The sequence below is a fragment of the Elephas maximus genome, chromosome 9 (genome assembly GCF_024166365.1).
Source record: "Elephas maximus indicus isolate mEleMax1 chromosome 9, mEleMax1 primary haplotype, whole genome shotgun sequence".
Classification (NCBI taxonomy): Eukaryota; Metazoa; Chordata; class Mammalia; order Proboscidea; family Elephantidae; genus Elephas; species Elephas maximus.
In genome coordinates this window covers 93561917-93586251 of record NC_064827.1, presented here as the reverse complement: position 1 = coordinate 93586251, position 24335 = coordinate 93561917, and the positions used below count along the sequence as shown (strand labels likewise).

Here is a 24335-nt window from a genome sequence, read left to right as displayed (position 1 = left end):
TAGCTATTAGCATAAACTAAACCTTTCACTGTAACTATACATTCATATGATTACTTTCAAGAGTTTCATGTATAAACTACTTTCCCTCCAAGAGAAGAACCATGACCTACTACTATCTAAACAACGCAGGGTTTGGGTTTGAATCTAGCAGACATGGAAGATTTGGATTTGGGTCCAAAGGAAAATAAAAAAATCTGTAACCGCTCCAAAAACCCTCTAAATCGAAGCATTCCTAATAGACCTGGATCTTCAGGAAGTCTCTCAACTTGAAACTAAAGTAAAACTCAATATTTAAGGAGTTTGAAATTAAAAATCAGCATGGATTCAGAATGGTCATATTGATTCCAAGAGGCTAATGCCTTTTAATCTCTCTAATCTGTATTTAATCCAGCTCTAAAAGTCTATTCCAGAATATTCCATAATTCTAAAAAAGCAGATCCTTTACTTGATAACTCTATGAGTCGGAAACTACTCAACAAAGGGTTTTGTTTTGTTTGTTTGTTTGTTTGTGTACTTGATAATGGAGCCCTGGCAGCACAGTGGTTAAGAGCTCGGCTGCTAAGGCAGTTTGAATCCACCAGCCACTCCTTGGAAGCTCTATAGGGTCGCTATGAATTACACAGACCCAACAGTAACGGGTTTACTTGATAAGGGGAGCTCCGGTGGTGTAGTGGTTAAGCGCTCAGCTGCCAACTCAAAGGGCACCAGTTCAAACCCACCAGTCAATCCGAGGAAGAAAGATGTGGCAGTCTGCTTCCATAAAGATTACAGCCTTGGAAACCCTACTGGGCAGTTCTACTCTGTCCTAGACGTCACTAGGAGTCAGAACCAACTCAACGACAATGGGTTTGGTTTTCTGGTTTACTGGATGAGACTAACACTTAGAGAACACTCAGTACATATAATTAAGTGTAAAACTGCTGATAAAGACTAGAAATGCCAGAGAATTAAGAGAAAAAATACCTCTAGAAGGGCAGAAAATTCAGGAAAAGTTCATGCAAGAGATGGGACTTAAGAAAGAGCCTGAAGGATGAGTAGAGCTGCAACAGATAGGCAAAGAGAAGAGAGAAAGCTGATGGACTGATTACATGAGCAAAGGCATGGCACTCAGCATGTGCATGATACAAACAGAAGGCAGGACATTCATCTGGGGAATGCACAGTCAGAGGACAGCAATAAGGGAACTGCGGTGGTAACTGATAATGTAAGGCTCTGAAACCGAGAAAGAGAAATCTGGAATCAATGCAGCTCTTAAAGTTAAAAGGGACACAAGAAAGCGACGTTTCAAGTTACTGTTCGCATAAACACAAATCCTTCCAGACTGAGAACGATCTCAAATTTGAAAAGTTCACAGAAGAATTTCACAAGAACTTAACTGAAGTTAGGAACAGGAATAGGAAGAAGTATAAGTAACAGAGACAGAGAATGGTCAGCCAAAATTATAGCAAATAAGTAGGACGTGTTAGTCACTAAAGGCTGAGGAGGAGTTACATAGTGGAAAACATTCAACAATATTTTTTTTAATGCTAACCTCCAAAGGCAGGAGAATGTCACCAGCTAACTTCTTAGTTGTTAACTTTTTTTTATACAGTTCTTTATATTGCTTCACTTTTTGCCTATGATCTCTAATATGCTTCCATGACCACATCCGTAAGCTGGGACGAATATTTACTTCAAGAACACCATTTATAGCATAAGCCCACCTAGTTAAAAAAACAAAAACAAAAACCCCACACTTAATACCAACAAATCAACAGTACAAATAATTAATATCGCTTCTACTCTAACAACAAACGTATCTATAATACAGAAATCTTTAGTACAGAGACTATGAAAAGGATCTATTTGAGCACTTGGCTTTTTCCAACTATTTTTGCATTAACAATTCATTAATTATTCATCTTTCCTGGTTGCGCAGTGGTTAAGCATTCAGCTTCAAACAAAAAGGTCAGCAGTTTGAAACCACCAGCCACTCCTTGGAAATTCTATGGGACAGTTCTACTTTGTCTTACAGGGTCACTACGAGTCGGAATTGGCTTGATGGCCGTGGGTTTTTTTAAGTAAAAATAAGCAACACTATTCAATTTTTATAAAATAAATACAGCTTTACACACATTCTAGTATGGCATTAATTGGCAGATAACACTTTAGGCATCTAAAGTAACTGTAGCTTCTAGAAACTAGCATAACGTAAAAACTAGAATAGCGAGACTTTTGAATTCATAAAAGGGGTACTTCATAGACCCCCATAACCTGAAAAATACAGATTTTAGAGTGCTTGCTATGGAAATTTAGAGGGAGAAAAAAAGATATCACTAGAAAATAAACTGGGGTATACGTTTTTAACAATTACAAAAATACTGATACTGCTACAGTAAATGAGAAAAAAATCCCTTAAGTCACTTTCATTAACATTATAAGCAAAAGCAGCTACATATGTTTCTAGCTACAAATCAAACTATAGTCTGCATCATACCATAAGGTTATCTTAAAAATTATTTTTTAAGTCAAGAAATTCATTTTTATTTTCTAGTTTTTAAATATTTAAGAAAAAAAAAAAAAGGCGTTTACCATTCCCTGGCATGGTAGTGAAGAGGTACATCAGGTTTGAACTTCCTGTATGGCAGATTTTGCTTCATCATATCAACTGATTCAAGAAGCTCCATAAGACTGAAATACTGAAGAATGGAAAAGGTAAAAAGCTCGTGTTTCAAAAAGTTTTGTCCAATTATCAGAGACAAGTTAAGTTATTGATATTTTTACTAGTTATATAGGAAATGTTACCACATAACATTATGAATTTTTGGTTAACGTTGTAAAATCATGGCTACGTTTTTGCCAAACTATAATTCACAATTTAAAATTTCATTTAAAAAATTACCTGTGGTTTATTAAGTTCAATGGCTATGTCATGTAACTCAACATCCAGATTTATTTTGGGGTCAGAAAAGTCAAAATCTGATCGGCGATTCATCTGAAGTTTGGCATTAGCAGATATGGGACGGAATACTGGAAAATAATACAAATTGAAAAAAAATTAAATTGTCTTGTATTTCAAGAGTCAAAGCACTAAAGGAATCAAGTTAAAAATACTCATTTTCTTTTATACCCTGTCTACAGTTCCCTGATGTCCACACACTGCCATGATTTGGTCATATGACCTGTCTATCACTTAATTAGTGGTAAGGATGCTTTTATCTTTTTCCTACCTATAATTCATGATGTCTTTCATACTGAAGTACAATAAAGGCTAAGTGAAAAACCCCTCAAAAAAACAGAATTAGACAAAATAGTCTAATAAAATATTTTTAACAAAAATACACAGTTCTAGGGAATGAATGTACATTAGAAATTCTAAGAGGAAAAAAAGATTGTATTTAACCGCTGACTTCCATTGTATAATTTCTGAATTTCTGATCAGTTGCTCTTTATCCATCTGTTCTCCATTTTAACTCTTCAAAGGAGAGAAGACTAGTGAGGGTTTGTACAAGATCAGTTGTTTAGCTCAACCCAAAAACTTAAGATAAATTCCTTTCAACCCTTTGTATTGTAACACCAAAAAGAACAGAATAGGCACCATGCAGAGAGAGACAAGTAATAGAAAAAATTGGCAGGGAACCAACTACTAAACTATAAATTAATTTGTATAAAAGATAGTAGATTCATCTTGTTTTAATCATCCCCAAGGCCTAGCACTTATTTTTTACATATTAAGCATTCAAAAATATACTTTATTTGAATAGAAATAAATGCTCAAAAATTTTGTTCTTCGGCATTCCATCTTACACTCAAGCAGGGGAAAATAAATAAATCTAAGGGGTGGATGACAGAACTACTCTGGTCCGACTGTGGGGAAAATCACAGAATCAAGAACATAAAGCAAGCAACAACGACAAAATGACTCCAAACGTTCTTGAGAGATTCTCTAGCTATCTCAGAACATTAGGAAATGAAATCATCCATTTTGTTATCCCAGAAACCCTGAATTCATAAACATAGATTACAGAAAATTACTTCAAGTTGAAAAAACTTACAAAAAAATCAACCAAAGCAGCTACACTTCAGACCTAAAAATATTTTTTAACCTAAAATCAGTGCTTAAGGACCCCAGTGTCACTAGAGCCGCTCTCTGAGAAACAAGAGACAAATTACTAGGGATCTAACTGATCTCCCATAAGAGTCAGAGAAAGTATCCCAAAAACAAAATTCCTTTCTAAATAAAATATTTTAATCATAGAATTCCAATATCCTATTATAAGGAGGTTGGGGATTATAAGGAGATACTAAAATGTACTCATTATCTACAATATAAAATAATAATGTCATGTCCATCACTATCCTAACTGTAACTATTCTTAAATATGGAATGTCATTAACGTCAACTACCTACACAAGTCAGCAGATCCTACATATGCATTATTTCTCCTAAACAACAGACATCATGTCCCAGCCATGAACACAGAAACCACACCATTGTGAGCCTGAAGACTATTCCTGATCGAGCAGGAAAACTTACTAAAACCAAACATTTTACCCCACCTTACAGACTAAGTGCCAACCTGTCCTAAGAGAAAAGGACTTTAAACATTAAGAAAACATGAATAACAGATGATTTCTTAAGATGCCAAAAGTAACAAGGAAATTAACAGGTATTTAATTTCAGCAATGCTTATATCACAAATGGCAAAGAGAAACAGAGAGAGGAGGTGGGAAAGAAGAAGGGACAAAGGGAAAGAAGGAAGAAGTGAGGGAGTGAGATGATAATCATCACCGTTGTTCTTAGCTGTCTTTGAGTCGGCTGACTCCTGGCAACCCTACGTACAACAGAACAAAGCACTGCCTGGTCCTGCACTGTCTTCACAATCATCAGTATGCTTGAGTCCACTGTTGCAGCCACTGTATCACACACTATTCTCTTGTGATCTATAGGGTTTTCACCGGCTAATTTTCACAAGTAGATCATTAGGCCTTTCTTCCTAGCCTGTCGTGGTGTTGAAGCTCTGCTGAAACCTATTCACCATGGGTGACCCTGCTGGTATTTGAAATACTATCGGCATAGCTCCTAGCACCAAACCACCACAGTATGACTAAATGACAGACATGCGGTAGTGTTCATCAATAGAGGACGAATTAAATTCATTACGGTACATCTATACAAAGGTATATAATTAAAAACTAGAAATATATGTTGTTGTTGTTAGGTGCCATCAAGTCAGTTCCGACTCATAGTGACCCTATGCACAACAGAACGAAACACTGCGCGGTCCTGCGCCATCCTCACAATTGTTGTTATGCTTAAGCCCATTGTTGCAGCCACTGTGTCAATCCACCTCGTTGAGGGTCTTCCTCTTCTCCGCTGACCCTGTACTCTGCCAAGCATGATGTCCTTCTGCAGAGACTGACCCCTCCTGACAACATGTCCAAAGTATGTAAGACCCAGTCTCGCCATCCTTGCTTCTAAGGAGCATTCTGTCTGTACTTCTTCCAAGACAGATTTATTCGTTCTTCTGGCAGTCCATGGTATATTCAATATTCTTCGCCAACACATTTCAAAGGCATCAATTCTTCTTCAGTCTTTCTTATTCATTGTTCAGCTTTCACATGCATATGATACAACTGAAAATACCATGGATTAGGTCCGGCACACCTTAGTCTTCAAGGTGACACCTTTGTTCTTCAGCACTTTAAAGAGGTCCTTTGCAGCAGATTTACCCAATGCGATGAGTCTTTTGATTTCTTGACTGCTGCTTCCATGGCTGTTGATTGTGGATCCAAGTAAAATGAAATCCTTGACAACTTCAATCTTTTCTCCATTTATTATAATGTTACTCATTGGTCCAGCTGTGAGGATTTTTGTTTTCTTTATGTTGAGGTGCAATCCAGACTGAAGGCTGAGGCCTTTGATCTTCATTAGTAAGTGCTTCAAGTCCTCTTCACTTTCAGCAAGCAAGGTCGTGTCATCTGTGTAATACAGGTTGTTAATGAGTCTTCCTCCAATTCTGATGCCCCATTCTTCTTCATATAGTCCAGCTTCTCGGATTATTTGTTCAGCATACACATTGAATAGGTATGGTGAAAGAATACAACCCTGCAGCACACCTTTCCTGACTTTAAACCAATCAGTATCCCCTTGTTCTGTCAGAACAACTGCCTCTTGATCTATATAAAGGTTCCTCATGAGCACAATTAAGTGTTCTGGAATTCCCATTCTTTGCAACGTTATCCATAATTTGTTATGATCCACACAGTCGAATGCCTTTGCATAGTCAATAAAACACACGTAAACATCCTTCTGGTATTCTCTGCTTTCAGCCAGGATCCATCTGACATCAGCAATGATATCCCTGGTTCCAGGTCCTCTTCTGAAACTGGCCTGAATTTCTGGCAGTTCCCTGTCGATATACTGCTACAGCCCTTTTTGAATGATCTTCAGCAAAATTTTGCTTGCGTGTGATATTAATGATAGTGTTCTATAATTTCTACATTTGGTTGGATCACCTTTCTTGGGAATAGGCATAAATATGGATCTCTTCCAGTCAGTTGGCCAGGAAGCTGTCTTCCATATTTCTTGGCATAGATGAGTGAGCACCTCGAGCGCTGCATCTGTTTGTTAAAACATCTCAATTGATATTCCATCAATTCCTGGAGCCTTGTTTTTCGCCAATGCCTTCAGAGCAGCTGGGACTTTTTCCTTCAGTACCATCAGTTCCTGATCATATGCCACCTCTTGAAATGGAAGAATATAGTAAGAAAGTTTAAAAGGTGTATGTGTAATTACTCATTAGGGAAATGCAAATTAAAAACTAAAATGGGATACCACTTCACACTCACTAGGATGGTTATTTTAAGAAAATAAGAAGTGTTGGCGAAGATGAGGAGAAATTGGCACAGTTGTGCATTCTGCTGTGGTGCAGTTGCTATGGAAAACAATTTTGTGGTTCCTCAAAAAGTTAAACAGAATTGCCATGTGGCACAGCAATTCCATTCTTGGGTATATACCCAAAACAACTGCAGGCAAAGACTCAAAGAGATACACGTACACCAGTGTTCACTGCAGCATTATTCACAGTAACGAAAAGGTGCAAACAATCCAAGTGTCCATCAACAGATGAATGAATGGATAAACAAACTGTGGTATATCCATACAATAGAATATTATTCAGCCATTAAAAGAAATGAAGTCCTGATATACAGGTGTAGTGAAAGTCAGATACAAAAGGAAAAATATTTTATGATCTCATTTGTATGAAATATCTAGAATAGGCAAATTATACAGACAGGCAGTAGACTACAAGTTACCAGGGGCTGGGAAGGGGAATATGGAGAGTTATTGCTTAAGGGGTATTGAGTTTCTTTTTGGAGTGATGAAAAACTTTTGGAATTAGATACTGGTGACAGTTGCTCAACATGGTGGTGAATATAATCAATGTCATTTAAAAATTATTAAAATAGCAAATTTTTTGTTACATATATAAATTTTACCACAACAAATATTTAAAGTCTATGTATATGTATAAAACACTAATATTAAGTATTTGGAAAAAAAAATTCCTCTTCTACAGCTTTAACTCTTATATTGTATGTAAGACTACATCACCCACTATCTCCTCTCTGGTTGTAGTCATCTATCCATTCCTGGCCTACTTCCTTTCCTACCTCTCTAAAATTTTAGCTTCTAGCAACTGTAATTTCTGGGTGATTTCTAAATAAAAATGATCCTTCCAGAACTTTGGCCTTTCACTCTTCCTGTTTTTCACTGACCCTCAGCTTTACCAAGCACGATGTCCTTCTCCATGGACGGGTTCTCCTTGATAACATGTCCGAAGTACATGAGATGAAGTCTCACCATCCTCGAGTTATTCAAATTGTTCTCCTGCATTTGGCCTTAACTCCCTTGCCCCTCTCACTTCATCAGTACTGCCTGCAAAACTCTAATTCTAGATAAAGCCACTCTCCATTTCATACCTGTACCTGAGCAGCTGAACGTGGCTGGAAAAGTAACTTACACAATCACACTGATTCACCTCACTTCAATGTCATGAATCTCAAGTGTGTCCCTAAGGCTACTGAGCAGTCACACAACACTCCTGGAGGCTAGGGACAGGCCAATTCCAGCCCACGGGCTGTTTTTGTAAATGTAACAAGCTAAAAATGATCCCTACATTTTTTAAACAATTGTTTACAGATGAATATGCGACAGAGACCGTGTGTGGCTCACAAAATGTATCTACTACCTGGCTCTTTACAGAAAAAACTGGCCAACCCGTGGTCTAGTCTGGTGGATCTCAAACTTTAATATCCATCAGAGTCACCTGGACCTGTTAAAACATAGATTGCTGAGCTTCACCCCCAAAGTTTCTGATTCAGTAGGTCTGGGATGGGCCCTAGAATTTGCATTTCTAACAAGTTTCCAAGTAATGCTGCTACTGCTGGTCTGAACCATCCTTTGAGAACACTGCCTAGTCCACTGACTCTCATTCTCCTAAATGTCATAGTTTCTCCTCCCTCCAAAAACCTCTAACACCTCAGATCTTTTTTTCAAAAAAAAAAGAAGAGGTCAGAAAAGAAATTCCATAAATCACCACATCTACTCATCTACCTTATGCAAGGACTTGTGCTCCTAAATGCAGCATTGGATCCCATGTCCTTTCAACTGTCCCCTCCCTCTCCTGCTTCATCAATTTTTCATGTTCTACTGGATCATTCCCATCTCAGCCTACAAACCAGCTGTTCTTGCCCCTATTAAAAAGCAAATAAACAACCTTTCTTTCCCCTTAAACCTCTAGCAAGTGTGCCAGTTATCAACTTATTGCCCCTCAGCTTCAAATGCATCCTTCACGGTATGCTCTGAAAAATGGACTTAGTTCTCTTCAACAGTTTTCCTTTACCAGCTAACATGGTTTTGAAGCTTGGCAGAGAACAATGGAGAGACACTGCATGAAAGGAGTTTTGCTTCCTGATTCTAGTGTGCTCGTTCAAAAGGCACAGCTTCTCCAACACCCAGCTCCTAAAAAAGAGAGAAAGCGGCTTCTCTAGCATCTGGCTCCTGCAGCATGGAGGACTTCTTTAGCACAGGCTCCTTCAGTACACAGTAGTTGCCAGCTAACAGCAGCCAGTAGCTTCCACCAGCACCTGCTCACGTAGTTTTGTGGTGGAGTGGCTCCAGTGAAATACCTCCCCATATAGCTCTCTAAGGGGTAGATTTCCAGAAAGTTCCAGTAGCAAAACAGCAAGTTTTTTTTTTTTATTAACTTTTATTAAGCTTCAAGTGAACGTTTACAAATCCAATCAGTCTGTCACATTTAAGTTTACATACATCTTACTCCGTGCTCCCACCTGCTCTTTCCCTATTGAGTCAGCCCTTTCAGTCTCTCCTTTCGTGACAATTTTGCCAGCTTCCCTCTCTCTCTATCCTCCCATCCCCCCTCCAGACAAGAGCTGCCAACACAATCTCAAGTGTCCACCTGATATAATTAGCTCACTCTTCATCAGCGTCTCTCTCCCACCCTCTGACCAGTCCCTTTCATGTCTGATGAGTTGTCTTCGGGGATGGTTCCTGTCCTGTGCCGACAGAAGGTCTGGGGAGCATGGCCACCGGGATTCCTCTAGTCTCAGTCAGACCATTAAGCATGGTCTTTTTATGAGAATTTGGGGGCTGCATCCCACTGATCTCCTGTTCCCTCAGGAGTTCTCTGTTGTGCTCCCTGTCAGGGCAGTCATCGATTGTGGCCGGGCACCAACTAGTTCTTCTGGTCTCAGGATGATGTAGGTCTCTGGTTCATGTGGCCCTTTCTGTCTCTTGGGCTCTTAGTTGTCGTGTGACCTTGGTGTTCTTCATTTTCCTTTGCTCCAGGTGGGTTGAGACCAATTGATGCATCTTAGATGGCCGCTTGTTAGCATTTAAGACCCCAGACGCCACATTTCAAAGTGGGATGCAGAATGTTTTCATAATAGAATTATTTTGCCAATTGACTTAGAAGTCCCCTCAAACCAAGTTCCCCCGACCCCAGCCCCTGCTCCGCTGACCTTTGAAGCATTCATTTTATCCCGGAAACTTCTTTGCTTTTGGTCCAGTCCAATTGAGCTGACCTTCCATGTATTGAGTGTTGTCTTTCCCTTCACCCAAAGCAGTTCTTATCCACTGATTAATCAATAAAAAACCCTCTCCCTCCCTCCCTCCCTCCCCACTTCGTAACCACAAAAGTATGTGTTCTTCTCAGTTTATACTATTTCTCAAGATCTTATAATAGTGGTCTTATACAATATTTGTCCTTTTGCCTCTGACTCATTTCGCTCAGCATAATGCCTTCCAGGTTCCTCCATGTTATGAAATGTTTCACAGATTCGTCACTGTTCTTTATCGATGCGTAGTATTCCATTGTGTGAATATACCACAATTTATTTACCCATTCATCCGTTGATGGACACCTCGGTTGCTTCCAGCTTTTTGCTATTGTAAACAGAGCTGCCATAAACATGGGTGTGCATATATCTGTTTGTGTGAAGGCTCTTGTATCTCTAGGGCATATTCCGAGGAGTGGGATTTCTGGGTTGTATGGTAGTTCTATTTCTAACTGTTTAAGATAACGCCAGATAGATTTCCAAAGTGGTTGTACCATTTGACATTCCCACCAGCAGTGTATAAGAGTTCCAATCTCTCCGCAGCCTCTCCAACATTTATTATTTTGTGTTTTTTGGATTAATGCCAGCCTTGTTGGTGTGAGATGGAATCTCATTCTAGTTTTAATTTGCATTTCTCTAATGGCTAATGATCGAGAGCATTTTCTCATGTATCTGTTGGCTGCCTGAATATCTTCTTTAGTGAAATGTGTGTTCATATCCTTTGCCCACTTCTTGATTGGGTTGTTTGTCTTTTTGTGGTTGAGTTTTGACAGAATCATGTAGCTTTTAGAGATCTGGCGCTGGTCGGAGATGTCATAGCTGAAAACTCTTTCCCAGTCTGTAGGTGGTCTTTTTACTCTTTTGGTGAAGTCTTTAGATGAGCATAGGTGTTTGATTTTTAGGAGCTCCCAGTTATCGGGTTTCTCTTCATCATTTTTGGTAATGTTTTGTATTCTGTTTATGCCTTGTATTAGGGCTCCTAGGGTTGTCCTTATTTTTTCTTCCATGATCTTTATCGTTTTAGTCTTTATGTTTAGGTCTTTGATCCACTCGGAGTTAGTTTTTGTGCATGGTGTGAGGTAGGGGTCCTGTTTCATTCTTTTGCAAATGGATATCCAGTTATGCCAGCACCATTTGTTAAAAAGACAATCTTTTCCCCAATTTACTGACACTGGTCCTTTGTCAAATATCAGCTGCTCATACGTGGATGGATTTATATCTGGGTTCTCAATTCTGTTCCATTGGTCTATGTGCCTTTTGTACCAGTACCAGGCTGGCAAAACAGCAAGTTTTGCTGGCTCAGCATCACAGAGATTTTTCTGCCATTTAGTGAGCCACGGCCATGCCCGCTCCACAAAGCTCGATCTCAGTCATGACCAGAAGACTCTCTTCTTTGGGATTTCCACCTCTGCCCTAGGGCTGGAGTTACTCCATCTATCTGCTATCCTATATTCTTTAGGATTCTCTTTATGTTTTACTAGCCCACGTCTCATTACTCCAATCCTGTTATAGTTAGTAATTCTTTATATTAAACTTTCCCTATTCAAATTACTGTGCAAGTTCTCTAGCCTGACTGGACCCTGGCTGATACAGTAGGAAAAAGCTGTAAAGCTAAGCAGAAAAAAGCTGAACCGAAAGTAATGGATTTTAGATGCATTAACACAGGTGATGAATTATCTCTTTTGTTCTTACCATTTCCTATGAGGAGAGAGAATCGAGAGGATAAAACCAAATTCAAAACAATGAAAATGATATTTTAAGAGTGGGCACAAGAAAAAAGAGCTATTTCAGGAGATTAATAAAGAATGATTTTTAAAGACGAATACAGACAGGGAAGTATCACTGAAGCAAAGAAAAGTACTTTCAGGAAGGATATTCTATAGTTAAAGACATCAGGCAAGTTGTGTTTTTTGGATTAATGCCAGCCTTGTTGGTGTGAGATGGACTAAGTTATCTATCATTAATCAACATTTATTGAGTAGGTTCAGATACATAAAAACAGCACTCTTTTTCTCTAATTTCAATTATTTGTTTCTGATTATAAAATACATGCTCATTTTGGAAAACAGAAAAATTTTGAATGTACATTTTTAAAACTGTAAGATCATACTACATATTGCAGCAGCTAGCCTCATTAAACCGTGAACATTAAACATTAAATTTAAACGTTAAATAAAATTTAAACATTAAATTTTTTTAACCTCATTAAACTGTATTTGTTGTGTCAAAATGTCTTTATAAACCTTATCTTGTTATTGGATAATCCTTAGAAGAAATTTAAAACAATTTATTAACATTCTCTTTTGTTGTACATTATTCTTTTCTGTAGTTCTGAAATACAGCCAAAAGCTCCCCAACAATGAACTATAAAAAAGGTATTTTTTGCTTTTGCATTTGTTACAATTATATTTAACTACATAAAATTTAAGATGAAATATTACAGTGACATCACCAATGTTAATATAAATTTGTGCTGATCACCTTTAATATGTTTTTTATTTTATGAAATGTACTCACCAAAATCATAACCTTCTGGAACAATATTTTCATTGACAATGCCATTCTTCAAACTGTTCTATTAAAAGACAAATCGCTTTTATTTATATCTACGCCTACAGACGTTTATCTTACAGAATCCTATTATATGCAATGAAAAATGTTTAAAAGCAATTTAAAAAATGAATAATTCAAACTTAGGAGGACTTAGTCATGGTAAAATATTACCGCAGTTAAATAATATCTCATAAAACTACTATCATAAAAGAATGCTCTAGATCTAAGCATTAAGAGATACACACATACATGGTTCTGTACAGGCACATATCCACAAATTTCTGTAAATTCTGCCAGTAGATTTTGCTTAAAGAAAACAATGAAAACTGGCTACAGTGTGTTAGATTTATGACTATGAATAAAACCTTGTGTGAAACATAACACAAATATATACATATACATACAAAAAAATTTACTTACCAATGATTCATCATAATCATAATGATAAAACATCTCAGACTTCACATTCCAATAGGCAAAAAGATTATCCAATCGGACTAACTGAAAACAAATCAAGTTTATTACATGTCTCATTTTTCGTTTTCTCTGAAGAATTTTGAACATATGCCATTTTCAGCAGTCTCAAATAATTAAGTGAGCCATATCACACAGTTAAGCAAAAAAACACAATTCACATAAAACCTTATTTATATATTATCATTTGCCTTTCTAAAAAGAGTTGTACCATCATGTCCATGGGTTGACAAAATACAGTATTTGTGTATTTACCTTACGAAATAGTTTCTCACTTTCATTATGTAAACACGGAACCCAGTCTTGATCAGTTGTCTGAAAAGAAAAGTAAAAAGGGCAGCAAAAACGTCATTTACATTTGAAATGGCTGAGTGAATCAAAGTCCTGGCCCAATCTCCCATAAAAATGCCCTTGAAAACTTATCTTTCAGTCAAATAATATTAACTGACCAGTAGAAAGTCTCTGCTTTTAAGGAGCTCAATGCTGGCAGAAAAAGAAAACAAGCAAGCAGGCAAGCAATTACAAACACAAAACCTAGCAGAAGCATCAAACTCTGAGGTGTGATGGAAAAAGTGACATCTAAAACTAGGCATATGGAGACCGGGTAGCTCAGTGGTTAAGCACTCAACTGCTAACCAAAAGGTTAGTGGTTTGAATCCACCAGCCGCTCCAAAGGAGAAAGACATGGTAGTCTGCTACTGTAAAGATTACAGACTTTAAAACCCTATGAGATTAAAAGAGTCATACCATGACCAAGTGGGATTTCTTCCAGGAATGCAGGGATGGTTCAACTTTAGAAAATCAATCAACATAATAAACCATATCAACAGAATAAAGGGAAAAAAATATGATATGTCTACGGATGCAGAAAAAGCATTTGATAAAACCCAATACCCTTTCTTGATGAAAACCCTAAAGAAGGCTGGAATAGAAGGGAAATTCCTCAGTATGGTTCAGGGCATATATGAAAAGCCAACTGCCAACATTATACTCAATGGAGAAAGACTGAGAACTTTCTCCTTGAAATCGGGTACAAGACAGACAAGGGTGCCCGCTTTTAACACTTCTATTTACTATTGTACTAGACGTCCTAGTTAGAGCGACAAGAAAAAGAAATAAAAGGTATCCAGATTGAAAAGAAAAAGTAAAATTATCTCCATTCACAGATGATATGATCCTATATGTACAAAACCCTGAAGAGTCCACAAGAAAACTTCTAAAGTTAATAAAGGAATTTAGCAAAGTTGCAGGGTACAAGGTCAATAAACAAAAATCAGATAGGTTTCTATATACCAGCAATGAGAAATGTGAAAGGGAAATTAGGGAAATAATTGTATTTACAATAGCATCTAAGAGAATAGAAAGAAAAAAAAAAGAGAATACCTAGGAATAAATCCTACCAAGGGCATGAAGGATTTATACAATGAAAACTATAAAACACTGCTGTAAGAGATTAAAGAAGACATACACAAATGAAAAGATGTTCCATGTTCATGGATTGCAAGACTTAATATTGTTAAAATGTCAATACCACCCAAAGCGATCTATAGATTCAGAGCAATTCCAATCAGAAGTCCAACAGTCTTCTTTGAAACAGAAAAAGAAAAACCAATCCTCAACTTTATATGGAATGGCAAGAGGCCTTGAATAGCTAAAACAATGTTGAAAGACAAGAACAAAGTAGGAGGGCTAACACTTCCTGATTTTAAAACATACTATATTTATATAGTTACAGTTATCAAACCAGCCTGGTACTGGTATAACAATAAACACACAGACCAATGGAACAGAACTGAGAGTCCGGAAATAAACTCACACATCTATGGTCAACTGATTTTTGACAATGGTGCTAAATCCGTTCAACGGGGAAAGAACAGTCTCTTCAATAAATGGTGCTGAGAAAATTGGATTTCCACATGCAAAAAAATGAAACAGGATCCATGCCTCACACCATACAAAAAAAACAAATTAAAAATGGATTAAGGGCTTAAATGTGCAAACTAAAACCATAATATTCTTAGAACAAGCAGGGTCAATGCTGTCAGGCCTAAAAAAAAAAAAAAATGGATTATCTACTAACAAAAAAACAAACAGTAAAAGAGAAATAAATGGGACCTCATAAAAATTAAAAAATTTGTCAAAAGACTTTTAAAAAATGAAAAGATAAGCTACTGACTGAGAGAATATCTTCGGAAACTATTATATTCGACAAGAATCCAATAACCAAAATACATATAAAACTTCAACAACTTAACAACAATAAGACAAATAACCAATCATAAAACAAACAAAGGACGTGAATTTCACCAAAGAGGGCATTCAAATGGCCACCGAACACATGAAAAGATGTTCAGCATCACTAGTCATCAGAGAAATGCAAATAAAAACCACAATGAAACCATTTCACTCCAACAAGGATGGCTAAGGACAAACAAACAAACAAAGAAAAAACAGAAAATAACAAATGTTGGCAAGAATGTGGGGAAATTGGAACCCTTACCTATTGCTGGTGGAAAAGCAAAAGAGTACAGCCATTGTGGAAAACAGTGTGGCAGTTCCTCAAAAAACTAAAAATGGAACTACCATATGACTCAGCAATTCCAATCCTAGGTATACACCCAAAAGACCTGAAAGCAGAGACTTGTAAACCAATGTTCACTTTAGCACTATTCACAATAGCCAAAAGGTAGAAGCAACCTAAATGTCTATCGACAGATGAATGCATAAATAAAACATGGTACAATGGAATATATACAATGGTATACTTCTCAGCCAGTCTTGATACATGCTACAGTATGGATGGAGCCTCAAGACATCATGCTGAATCAAATAAGCCAATCACAAAAGGACATATATTGTATGCCTTCATTTATATAAGAAGACAAAAAAAGGTAAATGTATAGAAACCAAATTTATCAATAGTTACCAGGGATGGGAGGGAGAGGGTGAAAGGGGGTTAACTGTGATGGAAAAATCATATTAATTAAGGGTAGGATTGCACAGTTGATTATATAATTACTTCAGTAAGTTGTACACTTGTAAAAAGTTGAACTGGCAAAAGTTGTGTGATAGATATATTTACAACACTGACTAAAAAAAAAAAAAAAAGAGAGAGAGAGTAGCTGCTGAGGCTACGACCAAACACCTCATGGGATTTGGTTCCTTGGTTTGGAGGTTTAGGGTAATGGTTTCATGGAAAACCCCAGTTAATTGGCCTAATAACATGTTTAGTGCTTCTGTTCTACCTCCTAGTTTGTTGTGTAGTGCCTGGTGTCTTAAAAGTTTGCAAGAGGCCATCCAAGACACAACAACTGGTCTCTATTCACCTGGAGCAACAGAGGAAGGAGAGACAGGAATAGGAGAAGGATATGGAATGTGTGGCTAATCGCCTTCATGAACAACTGCCACCTTTGTCATGAGACCAGAACTGGATGGTGCCTGGCTACCATGACTGAACATTTTGAGCAAACATTCCACAGAAGAATCCTGATCAAAAGAAGGCAAATACATAACAGAATTTCAAATTGTCATGGACTCTAGACTTTCTGGAGACACGGAGAATAGATGAACCCCTAAAACTATTGCCCTGAGATAATCTTTAAACCTTAAAACAAAAATATCCCCTGAAGTCATCTTACAACCGAATAATAGTTTAGCTTAACTAGTAAAAAAAAAAAAAAAAAAAGTCTGCCTTGAGCATCGCCCTCTCTTAAGAACTATCTGTATGGGATCAACTGACAACAGCAACTTGAAGGATTAGATATGAACCTTAGGGGGTAGTGCGTTTATGTTAATGAAGGAGGAACAACTCAGAAAAGGAGAATGAGAATGGTTGCACAACCTGAAGAATGTATCAGTGTCACTAAGTTATACATGTAGAAACTTGAATTGGCATATGCTTTGCTGTGTATATTCTCAAGAACAACGAAATAAAATTAGAAAAATGAACTGAGAAAAAAAGAGTATCACCATGAGTACTGTACTCCTTTAAAAAATCATCTATGTGAGACCAAAGAGTCAACGTTTATCCTAAAGCAAAGATGAGGAGGTAATCAGGGGCAAGGAAACTAGATTAAAGGAAACAGAACAACCAGAATGGAAATGATGAGAATGTTAATGAATTGTGAAAAATGTAACCAATGTCACTGAACAATTTGTATACAAATTATTAAATAGTAATCTAATTTGCTGTGCAAGCTTTCACCAAAAACACAATAAAATGTGATTTTTAAATAAACAAAAGCCCTATGGGGCAATTCTGCTTTGTTTTACAGGTTCACTATGAATCGCAAGAGTCAACAGCAATGATTCACGAGTAGAAATTACTCATTCTAAGGTCAGTAGGAAATATGATTCAGAGCAGAAAGATTCAGTGCAAAGCCCCAAAAAATACAAGAATATATGACATGATCATGTATTCTGAAGTAGCACAGTATGACAAGAGAACATAACGCAAAACAGATAAGAGATGAAACCAGGTATGTTATCTGGGGTCAAATTACACGTGGTGTATAAACTATTTTAAAACAAAACCATGGCCTTTATTCTAAGAGCAATAAAAAACCACTGAGGGAAATAAAAAGATGGCTTTCACTGTGATGTGGAGAATTGAATGGATTCTCAAACCTTAGCATGCATCAAGATCACTAAACCAAACCCAAACCAAACCCAGTGCCATCAAGTCGATTCTGACTCACAGCAACCCTATAGGACAGAGTGGAACTGCCCCATAGAGTTTCCAAGGAGCACCGGATTTGAACTGCCAACCCTTTGGCTAGCAGCCCTAGCACTTAACCACTACGCCACCAGGGTTTCCCCTCAAGATCACTAGACAGGCTTTTTAAAACATATATTGTTGCTCCCCGCCACCCCCAGAGTTTCTAATTGAGTAAGTCTGGGCTGAGGGTCAGGTTTCCACTGACTGTCCAAAAGATGATGGTCAAAATCACTACAGTCATAATAACCAATGACCTTCACATTGCCAAATCCAATGGATAACTCCCCGTCCTTATTTTTCAATGAAAACAGCAGCACTTTACTGATTAACTTTTTTCATTTGGCTTTTTTTTTTTTTTTTTGGTGAAAATATACAGAGCAAAACCTGCTTCCATTCCACAGTTTCTAGACATAATGATCAGTGACACTGGTTACATTCTTCACATTCTCATTATTTCTGTTCTAGCTGTTTCACTTCCATTTACTTAAACTCTCTGCCCCCATCTTCTCATCTATGCTTTAAAATAGCTGTTCGCCTTTTGGTCTTACACAGATAATTTTTTAAAAAAGCAATACTCAAGGGTTACAATATTTACTCTTTGGGCTAAACTGTTACTTAGTTTAAAGGTGATTTCAAGGGGCAGTTTCAATTCAAGGCTTGAAGAGCCACTCAGGGCCATGCTCTCCAGGACTCCTCCAGGCTCAGTAGGTCCAGTAAGTCTCGATTCTTTAATACTCTGAAGCTCTATTCCACATTTTCCTTCCTTTTTATCAGGATTCATCTACTGTATCCCTGATCAGAACACATTCAGTAGTGGTAGTCAGGCACCATCTAGTTCTGGTCTCAAAGTGGAGGAGACAGTGGTTCATGTAGACAATCTGTTCTATAGTCCAGTTCCTTCTCTGATTCTTAGGTCTCCTGGCCTTTTTTTTTTAGCTTGCAGAGGAGTCATGTTTTAAAAATAAATCTTACACAGAAGCCCAATACATATAACAAATAAAAGCATGTAATGAAATATTATACAGCAGTTAAATTGAATGAATTATATAACATGTGGCAATACAGGTAAACATCAAAAAACACTGTGAAGCAAAAAAGGGAATTTACTAAAGAATCATATAAACCACTTGTGGAAACTTTTAAAAAATCCACCAAATAATTTAAGAATTTAAAAACTTAGGATGTTTATCTTTGGGGTAGGAGGAAAAAATGGGAGTAAAGAACAAAAGGAATTTCAACTTTATCTCTTAACATTTTATTCCTATTAAAGTATTTAAAACTTAAGGCAAATGACAAATTTGACACAGTCCATTCTGGATGTGAGCACATGTTTCCTAATTCTCTATGTGCTTCTATATTTTTTTAATTCCTCAGTTACAAAAATTAGACAGGAAGTATGCCACAATATGAATAATGGTAGTGAAAAAATGGGTAATTTGTTTCTTTTTGCTTTTTATGACTTACCAAAGTTTCCGAAATAAATATTCCTTTTATTTTACTCATTTAAAACACTGAAATGGATTTTTTTAACGTAAGCAAAAGTATCTAACATCATAATTAGCACATAATAACAAGCCCTCATATTTTAAGTGGAATTTGATTATCAACCATTTTTTCAAATGTGAAACTACTTACCCTCAATTCCAATGCAGTCTACATTCCTTCTGTACCAATCCTATACAGGCACCTATTTCTGATGCTGACACAAACATATAGTACACTATGTGTACATATATACTACATACACTATACAGAATAACACTACATGGTATAACTATACTGAACAATTAAATATGGTTAAATTTCTTTTTTAAATGAAGTACCTGCAAGCTGAGATTTTGAAGAGAAATACCAAATGACAGTGGATTGTCTCGATTTGTGATCTAAAGAGGAAAAAAGTGAACTTTATTACCAAAATATCAGTGTTGTAAAATAACATTACATCTGCATGAAGTTTTTCAGTTCATAAAAAAAATGTGTATTAAGAAATGGTCGACTCTTACAGTATTAATAGAAAGCAAATAATTATGTGTTTTAGAGAGAACAAATGACCTATTCAAGGTCAAACAACTAGTTAAGTCTAGCTCTACTGATTCCTAGATCAGTGCTTTCTCTAAGAGGTAGAACATATTTTAAATCATTTTTAAATACATAACTGCTAAATTAAAAACTCTTACCTATCAAAGGTGATTATAAGAGAGGCATTTCCTTTAATTACCTCATGTTCAAACATTTTAGTAAATTTAACCAAGCATTCACCAGTAAGATCTGCAAATTACAACTATAATTATAAAAGATCGTGTCATCTTTAGCTCTGTATTCCTCCACCTCCTAGAATCTAATAGGTTGGCCATTACAGAATATGTGTCAATAAATAGTAAAATAACTTACATAAAATATAAAGACAAGTATCACCTATTAAAAATACTTACATCATCTTCATAGCGAATATGGATGCTGGAAATTTTCACTTGAAGATTTTTTATGATCTGAGTAACTAATTTTTCTATAAAAGTGTCCTGTTTCTCCTCCTTAGGTTGTTCTACAATTGCAAACATTCCTTTTTAACTTGAATGAAAGACATACTCTATAAATATTCACATACTGAATTAATATACATGTCGCTTTGTTAAAAAAAAAAAAAAAAACATTTCTGTAGATAGAATACTAAAAGTCTGCTTTCCAAAGCCTTCCACACCAGACTTTCAAAGGTGACTAAATGCATAAATTTTTAAAAGCTTAGTTTCTTGTCAACAGAGAATAAAGCTAACCAGGTAAAATGAATTGGGATTAAATTTTAGATTTTTTTCTCTTTTTGTTAACTATGCCTAAGCTAAGAAGATGGTTAGATAAAAAAAAAAGAAGATGGTTAGATAGTATGTTTAAATTAGAAAAGCCAATAGCAGCAGAGAAGAAGACTGTCCCTTAAAATTACTGATACCATAAGTTGTTGGTGGTTCAATGTATAAAATAACTGAATATGCTCCTCCTCTTGGTGGATATACAGTTAGGAGTTATAAGATCCTCTCCTTCTCGCCTTGCAAGCAAGATGACGGAAGTTCATCATCTGTTTAGTTTTCTAAAAACAGTTATCAATTATCTCCAGCTTCAAGACTTTGTAGGAGAATATAAAAAATAAAGAATTGAGGTTCCTAACTTTTTTTAAGAACATTTCGTTGGTAATCACTAGTTACTAACCTTTTTCCCCCTTCAATATGCCCATGAAAGTTATCTCCATTCTACTACTTTTAATTCAACTAGTCTTAGACAAGAGAAAATTGATGAAGATATTAATCATATGTACCTAAAATGTAATTGTGAATGAGAGTTATGTGAATATATTTCGATATAGAATTAAAAAATGTAGAGTAAAGCAGACAGTAAAAGGGACATAATAAAAGCTCTTGGAACACCAAAAAACCAAAGCCACTGCTGTCGAGTCAATTCTGACTCATAAAAAAAAAGACTCATACCAACCCCTAATTTTGAAGACGGGGGTCATATTTTAATCTTCGAATCCCACCACTAACCAATAAAATCCTTTGCTCTATAAATTCATTTGGGCATTGTTATTTATTGTTTACTGTTATTCAGTGTTTTCTTTACCTTGATCAGCTACTTTTTGTTTTGCTTCTTCTATTCTTTTTAGTTCCTGTTGTTTTGCTTCCAAGATTTGTTTTTCTTCTTTTAAAGGATCATATTTTATTACTAAAGAAAGCAAAAAACAACCTTAATTACTTTAAATTAAAATATATTCACTCCAAAAGATATCCTTAAAATAATCTTTAAGTCAAAAAAAAAAAAAAATCAGAGTAAAAACCAATTTATTTGAATTACCAAATACCATATGAAAACACTAAATTATGTCAAAAAATTCCCCAAGGGTATTTTGAACAAATACAATTATCAAAGATGTTTTCCATCCACAAAAAAAGAATATCTTAAGCTATAATGTTTAAAATTTGACTCACTAGAAGAAGGCACTATGAGTAAATATATTTCTTCCAATACAGCTTCAACTGGTTGCGTATAAAGGTTTTTCCACGGAATTACAAGACTAAGATTACCTACATTTAAAGAAAAATAATAACAAAAAATATTATTCATTCAATCTACATTTACTGTCAGCTTATTTTCTGCCTTTGTTCTTACAAGGTTACTCACTTTACAAAAACTATTTTACAAACAAAAATAACATGTCTTTGCCATGATGATGTAAAATTATTTATATCAGTATTGTTGAAAATTTTAGTAAATTACATTCTAAATATTAACCATTTTCTCTTTATGGCCAGTCCTACCACAAATATAACAACAATATTCCTTTAGATCGTAACTTTTAATTTCCCTGATTCTTACTCTAAACTTCTGTAAGAAGTATTTGTCTTCTACTTCAAAAAGGTCTACCATGTATTTTATATGTATATTGGTTTTTCATACACACACATATTGCTAGATATATGTATCTATGTATACATACCACACACACAAACATGTTAAGAATCAAGAATCAGGGGCAGTATTAGGAAATTATTCAAACTAATGAAAACACTTTACTATAATCTAATAGCAAAGCCTTTTAAAAAACATCAGGTTTTTTGAACTAAAAATACTATAGTGCTCATTATACTATTCACTCTACTTTTGTGAATTTGAAAACTATCAAAGTATTTTAAAACATTTGTTTTTTAATTTTTAAAAGTTAAGGTCCCTGGGTGGCACAAATGGTTTTCATGCAGCTGGTAGCTGAAAAGTTGGTGCTTCGAAGCCACACAGCAGCACCACATAAGAAAAGGCCTTGAAATCTGCTTTCATAAAGATTACAGCCAAGAAAACCCTATAGAGTGGTTCTATTTTATAACACTTGGGGTTGCCACAAGTAGGAATCAACTCTGGATGGCATAAGACAAAAATATGAGTCCCTAGATTTAGAAATAGTTGCCATGATTGGAGAAGAGAAAGATTATTAAATACACTATTAAGAAAAGAAAAAAAAAATTGCCATTGAGTCGATTCTGACTCACAGTGACCCTATAAGAAGAGCAAAACTGCCCCATAGGGTTTCCAAGGAGCGGCTGATGGATTCGAACTGCAGACCTCTTGGTTACCAGCCTGAGCTCTTAACCACTGTGCTACCAGGGCTCTGTTACAACAACAGGTTAGTAAATTGGAAAGGGAAAAAAAAATTAGTGTAGATCCACCTCATAACATACCCCAAAACCTCATGGTTATAAAACCCCAAATTGAGAAAAGGATTCCAACATACAATGCCAATCAAGAGAAAAACAAACTATTCTGATTTCTAAAAGAGGGATAACTTTCTGTTAAGGATTGAATTGTGTCCCCCACCCAAAATATGTGTTGGAACCCTAACCCTATCCCTGTGGATGTAATCCCATTTGGTAATAGGGTTTTCTTTGTTACATTAATAGGGCCATTCAGTGTAAAGCGTGTCCTAAACCTAATCACTTCTGAGTTATAAGAAATGTAAATTAGACACAGAATTAAGCACAAACTGGGGAAGACAGATGCCACCTGAGTATCACCAAAGAACCATGTAATGCCCAGGAAAGCTGACAGGGAAGACATCTACACAGCCAAGCTGAGACAATTGTGAGAAAGTACATTTCTCACAATTGAGAAAGTACTGTCACCCACTTGCAGTATTTCTGTTACAAAGGCACTAGGAAACTAAGACACTAAGTTATAAAATCAGAGAAGATAGTGACCATTTCCAATTTCTGTGAAGCCCAAAAATATAACTAAAATGAAACAAGCAGTAAGAAAAGAAATAATTGTGACAAACCTGACACAGTTAATTTCTTTATAAAACGTATCAAGGAAACTGCTTAAAACACACACATATACACTACTCCCAAAAAGGTAAATAAACAACAGTAAAAAGAGAAGAAATAGTAAAAAGTAGTCAAAGAAACACATATTAAATTAATAATGTACCATTTTCACTGCTAAATAATTTTTTAAACCTTTTTCCTCTCATTATAAAATAGATTCCTTACAGAAATTTTGCAAAATTCAGAAAAATATAAAAAGGTAATCCCAAAAACCCTGCACACAAAGACAATCAATTTTAAAATATATTTGTGTGTATTTATATTGGATATATGTGATTCTGATTCATAAATGAGGAAAGCTTTGAAAGATCAATAACACTAACAATACCCAATAATGGCAAGGGGACAATGCACTCCTAAAAAACTGGTTGTACTACTGTACCACTCATTTGGAAATGTGTACTTCTTTCACTCAACAAATTGAGCCTCTGCTACATGCTGGATAATGTCCTAAGTGGTGAGGATACAATTTAAAAAAAAAAAAAAAACTCACTTTTTCTCAAGAAACGTACTATCTAGTGAAAAAAAAAAAATAATGATGATATTAAAATAATGGATGCTGTGACAGAGATACGCAAACAGCACCTTAACTGATTCTCAAAATCTCCTCGTGT

The 24335-nt window shown here is 35.9% G+C and overlaps 1 protein-coding gene across 3 annotated transcripts in view; it reads right to left on the bottom strand.

The window, feature by feature from the left end:
- Positions 1–24335, bottom strand: part of VPS13A (vacuolar protein sorting 13 homolog A) — a 263707-nt gene that overhangs the window by 197692 nt on the left and 41680 nt on the right. For all 3 annotated transcript variants that reach the window (XM_049897014.1, XM_049897015.1, XM_049897017.1), the window contains exons 4-13: positions 21838–21933; positions 21473–21574; positions 20299–20408; positions 19690–19749; positions 13405–13464; positions 13096–13176; positions 12640–12697; positions 2882–3009; positions 2572–2678; positions 1532–1703 (exon numbers count right to left, since the gene is read on the bottom strand). In XM_049897014.1, coding sequence (XP_049752971.1) covers positions 1532–1703; positions 2572–2678; positions 2882–3009; positions 12640–12697; positions 13096–13176; positions 13405–13464; positions 19690–19749; positions 20299–20408; positions 21473–21574; positions 21838–21933 — 974 coding nt within the window. The remainder of the gene's footprint in view (positions 1–1531; positions 1704–2571; positions 2679–2881; positions 3010–12639; positions 12698–13095; positions 13177–13404; positions 13465–19689; positions 19750–20298; positions 20409–21472; positions 21575–21837; positions 21934–24335) is intronic.